The 15,871-nt window shown below is 44.8% G+C and overlaps 1 protein-coding gene across 2 annotated transcripts in view; it reads left to right on the forward strand.

Annotated features, from left to right (window-relative positions):
- Window positions 1–15,871, forward strand: part of CDK1 (cyclin dependent kinase 1) — a 40,388-nt gene that overhangs the window by 6,631 nt on the left and 17,886 nt on the right. For both annotated transcript variants that reach the window (XM_073548286.1, XM_073548287.1), the window contains exon 3: window positions 3,397–3,553. In XM_073548286.1, the coding sequence (XP_073404387.1) occupies window positions 3,397–3,553 (157 nt within the window). The remainder of the gene's footprint in view (window positions 1–3,396; window positions 3,554–15,871) is intronic.

Raw genomic sequence — 15,871 nt, forward strand, 5'->3', positions numbered from 1 at the left:
CGATCTCAGCGACACTACCGGTACTTTCCGGTCCCAGGGATGCATTGCGAGAATCGCCCCAGAAGATGTCACGCGAGCTAGACCGCGACGTCATCTCAGGTGATTAGCGCAATGCATTCCTGGGAACGGAAGAGGCCGGCAGCGTGGCTAAGAGGCGGGAAGGATGCCGGGGGCCATCAGAAGGTGAGTATATCACTATTTTAATTCTATTTTTTTTACAGGAATATGGTACCCAGGGTGTGGAGGAGAGTCTCTCCTCCACACCCTGGGTACCATCCGCACATGCAGCCCTCACTTTACACATGGTGGGCGTAGCCACATGCGTAAAGTCAGCGTTTCAGTGCAATCCTATGGCTGCAATTCCACAGGAATAATGAACATGCTGATTTTCGCATGGGATGTGTTTTAATAGCGTTTTTAAGTGTTTCCGCTGTGGGGAAAAAAGTGGCAAAAACGCTTAAACACAACGTATGCACATACCCTAAGTGTTGCACATTTTCTAGCAGTTGTGGTCTGTCTTCAATATAATGAGCTGTAATCAAGTGATAAAATGCAGAAAATTAACACTTGTGTTTACATGCATTATCCCACAATACCCTTTTATGAAGATGTGCAGTACACGTTAATAAATCTGTCTAAAACTTATTACAAAAACTATGATTAGTAGAAAAAAGCTCGCCGAAAAACTAATTCCATTAAAAATCTTTTATTATACTTATTAAAAAACAAATCAACAAACACATGTAATGTAATGCCTAGCCAGGCAAAAAACTAGATTACTGAACCAACAAGATAAAGACTCCTATGTTAATGAGGTACCCACAATTGGTGTGCCTTATACACCCTAATAACACCTAAACTGAAACTGCCTAACTGTGGAGGTGTTTGATGGAACAGGGATAAGGGTGAGAAAGTATATGATGTCGGCAAATACACCAAGCACCAAACATCCAATTGGCATATAGAAACTAAATAATCCAAAAGTACACAATAATCATTGCCATGGAATAATCAGACAATCAGTAATCCAAAAAACCATTAATTTTGTTGTGGCTTAGAACTTATTGTAACTCGCCCTCCATAATCCCTAGTCAGAGTCCCTTCCTTGCTGCGGATGTTGGCACCCTAAACTTGTACGCAAATGGCGTCCCCGCTCACCCTTGTCAACACTTTTACGTTTTCCTCCAACAAGAACGCCTAATAAACTGGGACGTGTATAAACATAGTGGGGGGGGGAGGGGGTTGTCTTGAGGTATACTCTCTTAGGATATCTCAGAAGATTGCACACCAAAGAAACAAATTGCAAGGGATATAGGACTTTAATGAAAAAAAAACTCCCGAGCTATTCAATTAATGATGCAAAGTATAAATATCAGAAAATAAATGGAGTCATGCAAATAATCATAAGGATAATTAACTTTTTTTTTTTTTTTTTTTTTTAGCATATATAAATGTATCTGCAGATGAATATACGCCACTAAGTCCTGGTTCCAGTAATCACCATGATGGTGTCTTAGCAATATCCACAAACTGTTTATTTCCAACTCAAACAGACTCTAGTTCCTTGGCATGTAGCAATAAACCCTCCAAAAATCAATTTGAATAACATAACCACCTATTGCACCATGCCTGAAGTTTGGGGGTGGCACCAATTTGCATTCAAGATAGAGTGCCAACCTCCACGGTTAGGCAGTTTGAGTCTAGGGGTTACTAGGGTGAATAAGGCACACCCATTGTGGGTACCCCATTAAAGGGGGTTTTACACTAAGCAATATCGCTAAAACGTCACTGGTTTTGTGACGTTATAGCGATATTGCTAGCGATATCGCTATGTGTGATACTTACCAGCGACCGGCTCCCCCGCTGTCCATCGCTGATCGCGCGAGAATGTCCGGCTCCATTTCTCGTCGTCTGCTTCCTGCTGGGCTTCCTGCTGTGACGTCCAGCGACGCGTGGAGGCGGGCGGGAGGACGCAGGATCGCTGTGTGTGAATGGTAAGTATCGTGCGCTGCGTCGCTGCTGCATCGCTGTGAGATCTTTCTGTGTGAAAGCTCACTAGCGATCATTTAGCGATGCACCAGCGATCCTGACCGGGTCGGATCGCTGGTGCATCGCTAAATGTAAAAGGGCCTTAACATATGAGCAGGTCTTTATCTTGTAGGTCGGTAAACTAGTTTTTTGCCTGGCTAGGCATTACACGTGTTTGTTGGTTTGTTTTTTAGTATGAATTTTACAGAGGTTGTCTGGGATTTTAACAATTATGGCCTATCCTTAGGGTAGTTTGTCAATGTCTGATCGGTGGAGGTGACACCCGGCAGCCCCGCAGATCAGCTATTCCCGGTATCTACTGTATAGTGGCCGCGGCTGGGTACTGCACATCCTCCACTTAATCAAATCAATAGATGATAGCTGTGCAACTCCGTAATTGAGTAGTTCTGGCCAGGGCTGTGGAGTCTGAGTCCATTTTGGTGGAGTTGGAGTAGGTATAAAATGGACTGCCTCAGACTCCTAAAATATATAATAAATTGGGTTATGTGCTGTAAAGGTTTTTAATAAGAATTTGGGAAAGTTATAAAATGTGCTATAAATGTCTGTTCTGTTACTGATCGAAGGAGCCCCGCTTTTAGTTGTGATGAATCTGTCCTGCACTTTATATACATGGTCAGTAGTGACCAGTGCTGTGGAGTCGGAAGTTGGGGAAATTCAGGAGTCCATGGTTTGGCTTGCCGACTAAACAGCCCTGGTTCTGGCTGCTGCCGACACCGGGAGCAATTGATTGGAGGTGGGGTGCTGTGTCACACCCCTGCCGAGCAGACATTGATGACCTATCCTAAAGGGGGTTTTACACTAAGCGATATCGCTAGCAATATCGCTAAAACGTCACTGGTTTTGTGACGTTATAGCGATATTGCTAGCGATATCGCTATGTGTGATACTTACCAACGACCGGCTCCCCCGCTGGTTATCGCTGATCGCGCGAGAATGTCCGGCTCCATTTCTCGTCGGGCGCTTCCTGCTGAGACTTCCTGCTGTGACGACGAGCGACGCTGGACGCGGGCGGGAGGACGCAGGATCGCTGTGTGTGAATGGTAAGTATCGTGCGCTGCGTCGCTGCTGCATCGCTGTGAGATCTTTCTGTGTGAAAGCTCACTAGCGATCATTTAGCGATGCACCAGCGATCCTGACCGGGTCGGATCGCTGGTTGGATCGCTGGTGCATCGCTAAATGTAAAAGGGCCTTTAGTCCTAAACAAACCCTTTAAGACTGTAAAACTGAATAAATGTGGAATGTGACTTGAAAACAAAAATAATCTATCTTACGTTTGCCTAGAGAATGAGTTGTGAATTTTTTTTTTTCTGTGTAATTGAAGCCTAACAAAAACGTGATTGTTTTCAGGCACTTATGGGGTTGTATATAAGGGTCGTCACAAAGCAACAGGGCAGATTGTTGCCATGAAGAAAATTAGATTGGAAAATGAAGAGGAAGGTGTCCCTAGTACAGCGATCAGAGAGATCTCTCTCCTCAAAGAACTTCAACATCCAAACATCGTGTGGTAAGTTTCTGAGTTAATAGTCTTACATTAACGGGGTTGCCCAGGCTTTGAGCGTGCACATTCAGGATTCTCCGGTGTTGGTGGTGCAGTCACATGACTGCATGTATGCGGTTTACATAAGTGTGATCAACTGTTGTCTAGAGTGCTTGGTCTTAATAGAAGTGCATTAACAAGGAACGAGCACTCCATAGAGTAACTGGAAATTTTCCACCCAAGTCTGGACAACCATCTTTAACGACCAATGATTGACATAGCACTTCATGAGCGCAGGTCAATTTCTGCACAATGACTTGCTATGCCCTTCATGATTTAAAAACGAAGTGACAGTTCCTTGGCGACAGCTGAGCAGCACGGGAAGAGCTGTGGGGAACAATCTGACTGGGCGATCACAGCATGAATCTTGCAGAAGGTGCTGAAATCAGCATCTCCTGCCTGATCACAGCAGGAGATCGGCGCTGCTTAGGGCTGAGCTCCTGCAGGAACAGCCAGGGATAGTGCCAGTACTGCCCTTGGTGGTTTAAGCTGAATGCTGCGATCCATAACAATCGCAGAATTTAGAAACGAAGGAGAGGGATGAGGATCACTCTCCCTTGAGATCAGCACCCCTGCAATTTAATCGTGGAGGCCCGATCGTTGCCACGGTGACCCGTGGTTGTCATGACTGTCACCAACTACAGAAAGCATCTTGGATCATGCTCAGAGCATGGTCTAAAATGCTTCTGTCAGTGCTGGTGCATTGCAATACTTTATACAAGTGATCAGAGTAAAATAACTGAAAGTTTCATAGAGGGATTAAGTAAAAAAGAAAAAAATAAATTGTGAAAGTATTAAAAGAGAAACAAAATAATAAATATACTCGTAAATGTGTACTTATGTAAAAAAAAAAAAAGTACACATTTGGTATCTCCAGGTCCGGATTGTCCCCATCTATAAAACTGTCCCACCAGTTAAACCCAAGAGTGAATGCTGTAAAAATAAAAAAAAACAAAAACCGCAAACTTTGGTTTTTCATCATACCGCCGGGAAAAGTAAACTAAAACCTGATAAAAGGTTATAAATGTGTTATCACTATAATTGTACGCACTCGAAGAATAAGTCTGCCGTATCAATTTTAGCACACATGGAATGGCATCGGAATTGCTGGTTTTTGTTCATACTGACTCGCAAAAATCAGAATAGAAAACGATTAAAAATGTGGCTGTGAATGGTACCAATAAAAACGTCAACTCGTCCCACAAAAAATGATCCATCACGCAATTGTGGGCTGAAATATAGGAAATTCTAGATTGAACTGTGGCAATGCATAAGCTTGTTATTGCTCAGAAGCGACTAGTACTGTGTGACAGCAGCCAAAGATGATATAAAAACTAAATAAATCTGGTATCGCTGTAATCATGCTAACTTGAATAATAAGTTGTCTAATCCAATGCATGCAATATAAGCGATCAGCCTGCACAAAGTGAGTGTCCCATAGTGGAACATTGTGTAAAAGTAACATTGAAATTAAAAAAAAAAAAAATTTAAATTGTAAAAATAATAAATCAATATTTATTCCATCATTAAATCAATATTTGAATACAAAAATCTATACAATAAAAGTACGCACATTTAGTATCACCGCGTCCGTAACGACCCGACCTATAAAACTGTCCCACTAGTTAACCCCTTTAGTGAACACCATTAAAAAGGCAAAAAAATGCTTTATCATACCACCAAACAAAAAGTGGAATAACACGCGATCAGAGACTGATATAAAGAAACATGGTACCGCTGAAAACGTCATCTTGTCCTGCAAAAAGATGCCATACAGCTCCATCACCGGAAAAATAAACGTAGCTCTCAGAATAAAGCGATGCAGAATAATTTTTTCTATAAAATAGTTTTTATTGTAAAAAAGTGCCAAAATATAAAAAAAATATATAAATGAGGTATCGCGGTCATCGTACTGACCCGAAGAATAAAACCGCTTTATTAATTTTACCACACGCGGAACGGTATAAACGCCCCCCGGGTTTTTGTTCATTCAGCCTCCCAAAGATCGGAATACAAGGCGAGGGGGAAAAAAAGCCATGTGTCCGAAAATGGTAGCAATAGAGACGTCAACTCGTCCCGCAAAAAAACAAGACCTCATGTGACTCTGTGGGCCAAAATATGGAAAAATTATAGCTCTCAAAATGTGGTGATGCAAAAGCTATTTTTTGCAATAAAAAGCGTCTTTTAGTGTGTGACAGCTGCCAAACATAAAAACCCACTATAAATAGTAAATCAACCCCCACTTTATCACCCGCTTAGTTAGGGAAAAATAATAAAATAAAAAAAATGTATTTATTTCCACTTTCCCGTTAGGGTTGGAGTCAGAATTGGGGGGGCGTCCACTGTTTAGGCACATCAGGGGCTCTCCAAATGCGACATGCGTCTGATCTCAATTCCAGCCAGTTCGGCGTTGAAAAAGTCAAACAGTGCTCCTTCCCTTCCGAGCTCTGCCGTGCGCCCAAACAGTGGTTTACCCCCACATATGGGGTATCGGCATACTCAGGACAAATTGCACAACTTTTGGGGTCCTATTTCTCCTGTTACCCTTGGGAAAATACAAAATTGGGGGCAAAAAGATCATTTTTATGCATTTTTTTTTTTTTTTTTTTTTTTTTAAACGCCTCTACATTATAAACTTCTGTGACGCACTTGGGGGTTTAAAGTGCTCACCACACATCTAAGTTCCTTAGGGGGTCTACATTATTATTATTATTATTATTATTATTATTATTATTATTATTATTATTATTATTTATTGTTATAGCGCCATTTATTCCATGGCGCTTTACATGTGAGGAGGGGTATACATAAAAACAAGTACAATAATCTTAAACAATACAAGTCATAACTGGTACAGGAGGAGAGAGGACCCTGCCCGCGAGGGCTCACAATCTTCAAGGGATGGGTGATAATACAGTAGGCGAGGGTAGAGCTGGTCGTGCAGCGGTTTGGTCGATCGGTGGTTACTGCAGGTTATAGGCTTGTCGGAAGAGGTAGGTCTTCAGGCTCTTTTTGAAGGTTTCGATGGTAGGTGAGAGTCTGATATGTTGTGGTAGAGAGTTCCAGAGTAGGGGTGATGCGCGAGAGAAATCTTGTAACATTCCAAAATTGTGTCACTTGTGGAGGGGTTTCCACTGTTTAGGCACATCAGGGGCTCTCCAAACGCAACATGGCGTCCAATCTCCATTCCAGCCAATTTTAGTTTGAAAAAGTCAAACGGCGTTCCTTCCCTTCCGAGCTCTGCCATGCGCCCAAACAATGGTTTACCCCCACATATTGGGTATCAGCGTACTCGGGGCAAATTGTACGACAACTTTTGGGGTCCAATTTCTCCTGTTACCCTTGGTAAATTTAAAAAAATTGGATCTAAAGTAAATTTTTTTGTGAAAAAAGTTAATGTTCATTTGTTTTCAATCCATTCCAAAAATTCCTGTGAAGCACCACCTGAAGGGTTAATAAACTTCTTGAATGTTGTTTTGAGCACCTTGAGGGGTGCAGTTTTTAGAATGGTGTCACTTTTTGGTATTTTCTATCATATAGACCCCTCAAAGTGACTTCAAATGTGATGTGGTGCCTTAACAAAAAAAAAAATGGTGTTGTGAAAATGAGATATTGCTGGTCAACTCTTCACCCTTATATAACTTCCTAACGAAATTGTGCTGATGTAGACATGTTGGAAATGTTAGTTATTAACTATTTTGTGTGACATAGTTCTCTGTTTTAAGGGCATGAAAATTCAAATTTGGAAAATTGCAAAATTTTCTATATTTTCGCCAAATTTGTTTTTTTTTTTTTTTCCGCCCACAAATAAACGCAAGTCATGTTAAAGAAATTTTACCACTTTCATGAAGTACAATGTCACGAGAAAACCATGTCAATCACCAGGATTCATGGAAGCGTTCTAGAGTTCTCATAAAGGGACAGTGGTCAGAATTGTAAAAATTGGCCCGATCATTAACATGCAAACCACCCTTGGGAGTAAAGGGGTTAAAAACTCCCAATCTGTCAAAATATTAAAAATTAATCCGATCGGTAAGGCTGTGTGCCCACAGTAGCGTTTTTAGGGGACAAACCGCTTCAAAAACGCTTAAAAGAAGCTTCCCAATCATTTTAATGCTTTTTGGCCTTTTTGTGCCAATGGATGCGTTTTTTACCGCTAAGGAAGCGCTTAGCGGCTAAAAACCCAGCATGTTCATTAATTTTGTGGCTAGTCCGCGTTTTTAGCTATTTCCTGTGGTCCAGAAGACGCGTGGGGGAAAAAAAGCATCAAAGCGTGCGTTTTTAGCAAAAAACGCGCGGAAAACGCGCGTTTTCTGGGAAGGAGTCCGGTTTTGTGTCAGGTTTAAAACGCTACTGTGGGCACATAGCCTAAATGGCGTGATTAGGAAAAAAAATCAAAACTCCAGAATTAAGTTTTTTAGTCGCAGTACATTGCAGTAACAGGCCATCAAATGATTGGCTTTTTTTTTTTTCTACAAACTGGATTTTTTTTCCACTTAAACAATAAAGAACCTAGACATGTTTGCTATCTGCAGACTCGCAATGACCTGGAGAATCCTAATGCCAGTTTTTTTTTTTTTTTGTTTTTTTTTTTAGCATCTAGTGAACATGATAAAAACAAACCCCAAAACACCTGTGGAATTGTGATTTCACCACACTAGGATTTTTTTTCCCGTTTTTTTTTTTCAGTACATTATATGGTAAAATCAATGGTGTCATTCAATAATACTACTCATCCCGCAAAAAAACTTCTCACACGGCCATATTGACAGTAAAATAAAAATAAGTTATTGCTCTGGGAATAAAGGTAGCAAAAGGCAAAACTGGAAAATGGCCCTGTTGTGAAGGGGTTAAGAGTATTTGCACATGTCTTTTCCGCAAGAAAAGCTCTTCAGGTCATGTCAGCGGTTTTTGTCTGAAAGGTCTTGAAGCATCATTATTTTCTTTTTTTTGTTTGTTGTTTTTCACCATTGATTGTCTTAGCATTTTTTTTCCACCCCAGGCATTTTGATAGTTTTCACTATCAAGATGCCCGAGAGTATTTTGAGACTTCCCATTGACTTTCTTTGTAAAGTATTAAGCGTTGTCAGAGCTGCAAGCTCCTGGAAAATGGTCTGCTGACTTGTTGGCCGTTTGGTGTATTTTCAAACCTGAGGTGGTCAAGATGTTCAAAATCCTGAATATATGCATGAGTTATTTTTTACATGGACGTCTGTGTAGTTAATAATCAGCAGACATTATTGCTAGAGATGATCAAATCTTTTAAAATTCAAATCCGTCAGGTTTATTTTTTTTTCCGAAAATTAAATTTATGGCTAATAAATTTGCTGGGATTTGTATGTGCTACAAAACAAATATTACAATTGTATCCAGCCCCTATTAATCTCTTTTAAGGCTAGATTCTGACATCCTCATTCTTATGAGTATGCCGAGTTCGGGGTCAGGGAATCCATGGCTGTTCTGTGCATTGTGATCTGAAATGGATGTGTGAATCCAATCTACCCCATACACAGCCTTAGTAACGTCATAGAGAACTCTCCATAACTCATTTTAAATTCATATGGTCAAAAATGTATCCCTTTTTAGCCATTTGTGATCAGGCAGACAGTTCTCTGCTGGAACAATCACTGAAACTGACTGTCGATGGTAGCGGAAACCTCATCATGCTGTTACTGGGGCAAGTGACGTGCCATATATTCCATAATACCCTTCGTTAACTCACCACTAATTTGACTGCCAGAGAGGAGCCAGTTGTGACCTGTATTTGGTACTAATACTTCCTAGACAGCTGCTGGTGCCGGTGCTATTGCTGGTGGTGCATCTTTTGCAGCTAGCGGCTCTTTGACTCTTAGCTGCGGTATGTGTGGGTTTTTTTTTTTTTTACACTACCCTGTCCACTGGCAATGAAATACTGACCACCTGCAACAGTTCTCTGTATTTGTCGAGTGTAAAATTTGACTGGTAAAATGTATATTAAAAATAACTTTTTTACAATACGCACACTTTGTGAATTTGACAATGGCAGTTAAAGAGAATCTGTCACCCTTTTTTTGGCCTTTCAGCTGCCGGCATAGACCTCGGGGGCTTATCTACAGCATTCTGTAATGCTGTAGATAAGCCTCCGATGTAACCTGAAAGAGAAGAAAAACACGTTATATTTTACTTATCGAGGTGGGTGTTCCGGCGCCTCCCTTCTTCATGCGATGACGTCCCCTTCTCCCGTCCTGAAATGGCGCAGGCGCATTGCTCTTCCCTGTTGAGGGCAGAGCAGAATTCTGCAGTGCGCAGGCGCCAGACCTCTCATCGACGCCTGACCTCTCATCGACGCCTGCGCACTGCAGGACTCTGCTCTGCCCTCAACAGGGCAGAGCAGTGCGCTTGCGCCGGAGCCATTACAGGATGGGAGAAGAGGACGTCATCACATGAAGAAGGGAGGCACCGGACCGGCTGGGCTCCCCCGTCCTCCCCCATCATACTTTGCTCTCACACAGTCGCTGAACTTCCCTGCATCTCTATCTTGGCGCGTCAGCTTCTTCCTGTGCTGAGCGGTCACATGATACCGCTCATTAAGGTCATGAATATGGACCCCACGCCTATGGGAATGGGGTCACGTCCATATTCATGACCTTAATGGGCAATACCACGTGACCGCTCAGCACTGGATGAAGCTGCTGCGCCTTACAGGGATGCAGGAACTGAGGGTGAATATCGATGTCTTCTGGAAGCCGGCGGTTGCAGCTGTCACTACAGTGCTACAGCATTGCAACGGCCCGGTCCTGGGCCACGGATCGGTGGTTGGGGACCCCTGCTTTAGTACTTTCTCTTTTTTTTTTTTTTTTTTTTATCTACAGGTGCTTCTCACAAAATTACCATATATACTCGTGTATAAGCAGAGATTTTCAGCCCATTTTATGGGGCTGTAAGTCCCCCTCTCTGTTTATACGCGAGTCATATGTCGGAGGGTTAGCGGGGGTGCCAGATCATACTAACCCCCCCCGGAATGTCTCTGCAGCCCCCCCCCCCCTCCCTGCTTCTCCTGGTCTCGGGCTCCTTCCTTCAGCGGTCACGTGGTACCGCTCATTATAGTCATGATGTCTCTAGTGAGCAGTACCATGTTACCGCTGAAGGAAGGAGCCTTTGACCAGGAGAAGCGGGGCTGCAGAGACCGTGCCAGGAGGGGGTAAGTATATGCAATATTCACCTGTCCCCGGTCCATTGCTGTGCACTACTGTCCTCCGCGTCTTCTGGCTGTGATGTTCAGGTCAGAGGGCGTGGTGACGTAGTTAGTGCACGCTGCGCCCTCTGCCTGAACAGTCACTGACAGAGGGACCCGGAAGAGACGAGTGGGTGCAGCGATTGAGCGGGGACAGGTGAATATCACCAGTGCTGGGGTCCTGAGCCAGCGGCGACACCGGCACCTGTCACCTGCTCAGGACCCGGCACCTGGCTTCCAGGGACAGAGTGGTGAGTGTCATTTTTCTTTTCTATTTGCAGCAGCGGCGGCAGCATATAGGGGCATAATCTGTGGAGCATCTTATGGGGGCATAATCTATGGAGCATCTTATAGGGCCATTATTAACCTTTGTGCAGCATTATATGGGGTGTATTTTGTATGGAGCATCTTATGGGGCCCATCATGAACTGTATGGAGCATTATATGGGGCTCCTGATTCGATGTGGATGTTCAAAAACATTTAACCTACTGATGTCTCACTTAATTTTACTTTTATTGGTATCTATTTTTATTTCCAGGACGTCCCTCGCCTCCTTGCAGGGACAGGAAGAGCACACAAGAGGTCAAAAACAGTCTCCACCCCCCATTCCCTCAGTGTTTCTTCGTGTTCCTCCACGGAGGGACGCACAAGAGGAGTCGGCTTACCGGAGGGGTCCCGCAGCGGAGGCTCTCGGCTCCGACGCCGTCAGCAGTGCGGGAACCGGAAGTCGCATGTAGAGACGGTGACGTCAGAGCGCTGGAAATACAGGCCACCGGCGGGCGCTCTGAAGGAGCAGAGCGCGGCATCAGCGAGACAGGCAGCACCCGCCTGTCCTGACCTCGCAGAAGCTCACAGCAAGGATGGAGAACCAGAGCAGAATCGACCCAGACGGAGTAAGTGCGCATAGCGCAGACCGACCGAGACCCGGACTGCCCAGATCAGAGCCTGACTGTCCCTCTCTTGCACTATGCAGGAAAAGGCACAATCGACAGCGCCCTCTCCCACGACCAAGCAGGCGGAGAAAGACCCAGGGAAGCCCAAGAAGTGTCCTGTATGCAGGGTTAAGCTCCCCAGCAAGCACAAGAAGTTGCTGTGCGATACCTGAACGGCCAAAGTAATGAAGGGCGAACAGCCGTCCCTCCAATCGGAGATGAGAGCGCTGATTCGAGAGGAGGTCCAGGCTTCCGTGGCCACCCTGTCCCAGCCACAGCCAGCCAGTCCAGGCCCCAGTGCTAAGCGAACCAGACAGGAGATGAAGCCTAGTTCAGAGGAAGGTTCCTACTCCTCGGAGTCGGATCAGGAAGAAGGCGAGCTGGGCACTAGCGAACCGGAGTATGGGAAAACATACCTCTTTTCCTCGGATGATACAGACAATCTGGTACAGGCGGTCAGAGGCACAATGCAGATTGAGGAGGTCCAGAAACATCAGTCCAGACAGGACATGATGTTCGGGGGCCTTAGGGCGCAGAGGAAAGTAGTATTATCAGTGAACGACCATGTGCGAGCTATGGTCCTGGAGGAATGGGAGGAGGCGGAAAAGCGTCTCGTGATATCTCGAGACTTTAAGAGACGTCTCCCCTTCGACCCCGAGGACATTAAAGAATGGGAGGTAGTTCCCAAAATTGATGTCCCTGTGGCAAAAGTGGCCAAGAAAACAACGATCCCCTTTGAGGACGCGTCTAGTCTGAGGGACCCCATGGATAGGAAGGCGGATAACCTACTAAGGCGGGTCTGGGAAACATCAGCAGCCTTAATTAAAACAAACGTAGCAGCTACTTCGGTAGCAAGGTCTATGTTTTTATGGTTGGGGCAGTTAGAGCAACACTTAACTAAAAAAAAAAAACCCCAAGGGAGGAAATTATAGATTCACTTCCAATCATGAAGTCAGCCGCAGCCTTCCTAGCCGATGCATTGGCAGAATCCGTTAGAATATCTGCCCGGAATGGCTCTTTGTCAAATTCGGCACGCAGAGCCATCTAGTTAAAGACCTGGATAGGTGATGAGCCTCTAAAAACAAGCTCTGTGCCCTTCCCTTCTCTGGGTTAAAAGTCTTTGGCCCAGCATTAGACAATATATTAGAAAAAGCATCTGATGTAAAGAAAGGGTTCCCAGGGAAAAAGGAACCTAGGGACCAGCCCTTTCGTAGACCCAGGGGATATAGAAGACAGCAGTACTATAGATACCAGGGGATCTCTGAGGGGTTCCTACGGTAGCACCCACTTTAGAGCTGGAAGATCTAGAGGCCCCCCCCCCCCCCCCTTTCTGGATCTCGTACTAGATCCAGAAGAACATGACTATACCAACATAGGGGGTCGACTCAGAGAATTCAGTTCCCAGTGGTCTCAGATCACAAAAAATCAGTGGGTACTGAGAACAATAGCAGAGGGTTAACAAGTGGAATTTTCATCCCCTCCCCCCGAAAGGTCCATTTCCCCCTGCAGAATAAAAGACTACTCCCAGATGTGGGTCGACGTGACAGAACTGGCAAACTCCGGTGTGATTATTCCGGTTCCCCAGGCAGAAATTGGGGCGGGCCACTATTCGTCCCTATTTGCCATCGCAAAGCCATCCGGAGAATCCCGTACCATTATAAACCTGAAACCCTTAAATGCCTGGGTAACGTACAAAAAATTCCGAATGGAGTCAATCAGATCCACAGTCCATCTCATAGACAAGAATGCCCTGATGTGTACCCTGGACCTGAAAAGTGCCTACTATCAGGTACCAATTCACCCAATGTCACAGAGATTCCTGAGGTTTGCAGTAAGACTTCAGAATCGGACCTGCCACTTTCAATTTCAGTGTCTTCTGTTTGGTCTGGCCTCGGCGCCTCGAGTCTTTACGAAGCTAATCGCGGAAGTGGTGGCGTTCCTAAGAAATCGGGGAATAATCATCATTCCATACCTAGACTACTTCCTCCTGGTGGCGAGATCAACAGAGGAACTGCGGCGGCACAAGGAGAAGACAATAGAGGTTCTAGAGTTCCTGGGCTGGATCATAAAGAAAAATTGGACCTAGTACCAGAAAAAAGAAGAAAAAATTTGGGAGTACTGCTGGACTCCAGAAGCAGAACTTCCTTCTTACCACCAGAAAAGCAGACAAAGATACGAGACAGCATGAAGGAACTTCAAAAAGGCCGCGTTTCCATCAGAGTAGCAATGCTCGATCTGGGCCTCATGACATCCTGCATCCCTTGTATCTGATGGGCACAGTTCCATTTGAGATCCCTTCAAAAAGTACTTGCCGCCTGGGATCGTCACCAGACCTCCCTAGACAAGAAAATTGCCTTGTCTCCAGCAGTAAAAAGATCCCTGGTGTGGTGGATGCAGCAACAAAACCTAAGGAAAGGTGTCCCCTGGTTTACCTCCCCATGCATCATAATCATTACAGACGCCAGCAAATGGGGCTGGGGGGCTCATCTACAGTAGAAGGCAGAATTCTTCAGGGAGAATGGCCGGTAAACATGCGGTCCACTTCCTCCAACTACAAGGAACTTTACGCCACATGGGAGGCTCTAAGAAGAAATCAGGTTGACTAAAAACCAACACGTCAAGATTCTATCGGACAATGTGACGGCGGTATCCTTCCTCCGGCATCAAGGAGGAACAAGGCAAGGCATTGGGCACTCCAGGACCTGGCAAAAAAGGTTTTTTTTTTTTTTTTTTGTTTTTTTTTTTCTGGGCAGAAAATACGGTTCTGTCAGTAACAGCTGTCCATCTCGAAGGATCACAAAATACAGTGGCAGATTATTTAAGCAGACAGAAGATCTGTCCCACGGAGTGGGAACTGAATACGGAGATTTTCCAAAACCTATGCCAGCACTGGGGAAGTCTGCACATAGACCTCTTCGCAACCAGAAAGAATACCAAGACGTACAGGTTTTTCTCTCTGAATCCACTGGACAATCCAGAAGGGGGTAGACGCCCTAAGCCAGAAGTGGGGGCAGACTCTCTCATACGCATTTCCCCCGATGGCTCTCATTCCAGCCATCCTCAGGAAGATTCTGGAGGATCAGGCAAGAGTGCTACTGATAGCACCTTATTGGCCAAAAAGGAGCTGGTTTCCACTCCTGGGAATTATGGCAGAAGATCGACCACTTCTGCTTCCACAGAGGGAAGACATCATTCACCAGGGGCGGTTCTTCAAGATCCAGGAAGACTTCACATGTCAGCCTGGATCCTGATCGGCAGATCCTGATGGCTCGAGGCCTGTCAGACCAGGTCATATCGACTATTCATGCCAGCAGAAAGCCTGTAACTTCTGCGATATACCACAAAATTTGGAAAAGATTCTGTCTAGATTGTGGCAGGCCCGACTCAGCGGAAGGAAAACCAGACAACCCAATGATACTAGATTTCATTCAGGCAGGCTTTAATAAAGGCTGAGCACGTTGAAGGTCCAGATCTCTGCATTAAGCGCCTTTCTTGATTACCCCTTGGCTTCCCATCCCTGGGTAATAAGACTTATCAGGGCAATTCAGAGGTTGCGTCCCACAATCAAGGAGGTCAGTCCCCCCATGGGATCTTAGTCTTGTCCTGCGGTCCCTTTGCTTAGATCCCTTTATCCAGAGCCAGGAGATGCCCATTTCACATCGAACCATGAAGGTAGCATTCTTAGTGGCGATCACCACCGCGAAACGGATAAGTGAGATACAGGCACTATCTATCCGAGACCCATATCTCCGAATCTGGGAGGATCGTATAATCATGAGACTCGACCCTACCTTTTTGCCCAAAGTTGCATCAGTCCAGAACTTAAACCAGGAAATAATTTAGCCTTTTGTGAGAACCCCTCAAATGACAAAGAAAGGGCCCTGCACAAATTAGACGTAGGCCGGGCAGTGATTGATTACATCAGGGCCACACAGGGTTGGAGACAGGACCATAACCTATTTCTACTCTTTGGGGGAAAAACAAAGGGAGGAAAACCTCAAAAGCCTCCATCGTGAGATGGATAACATCGCTAATCAGTTTAGCCTATTTCTCTCAGGGGGTTCCTCCCCCAGAAGGGTTAAAAGCTCACTCAACATGAGCATTATCAGTTTCTTGGGCAGAAAGAGCAGGGGCTTCAG

This window comes from Dendrobates tinctorius, unplaced genomic scaffold (assembly GCF_039654945.1).
Source record: "Dendrobates tinctorius isolate UK_male_01 unplaced genomic scaffold, ASM3965494v1 ptg000156l, whole genome shotgun sequence".
NCBI classification, from domain to species: Eukaryota; Metazoa; Chordata; class Amphibia; order Anura; family Dendrobatidae; genus Dendrobates; species Dendrobates tinctorius.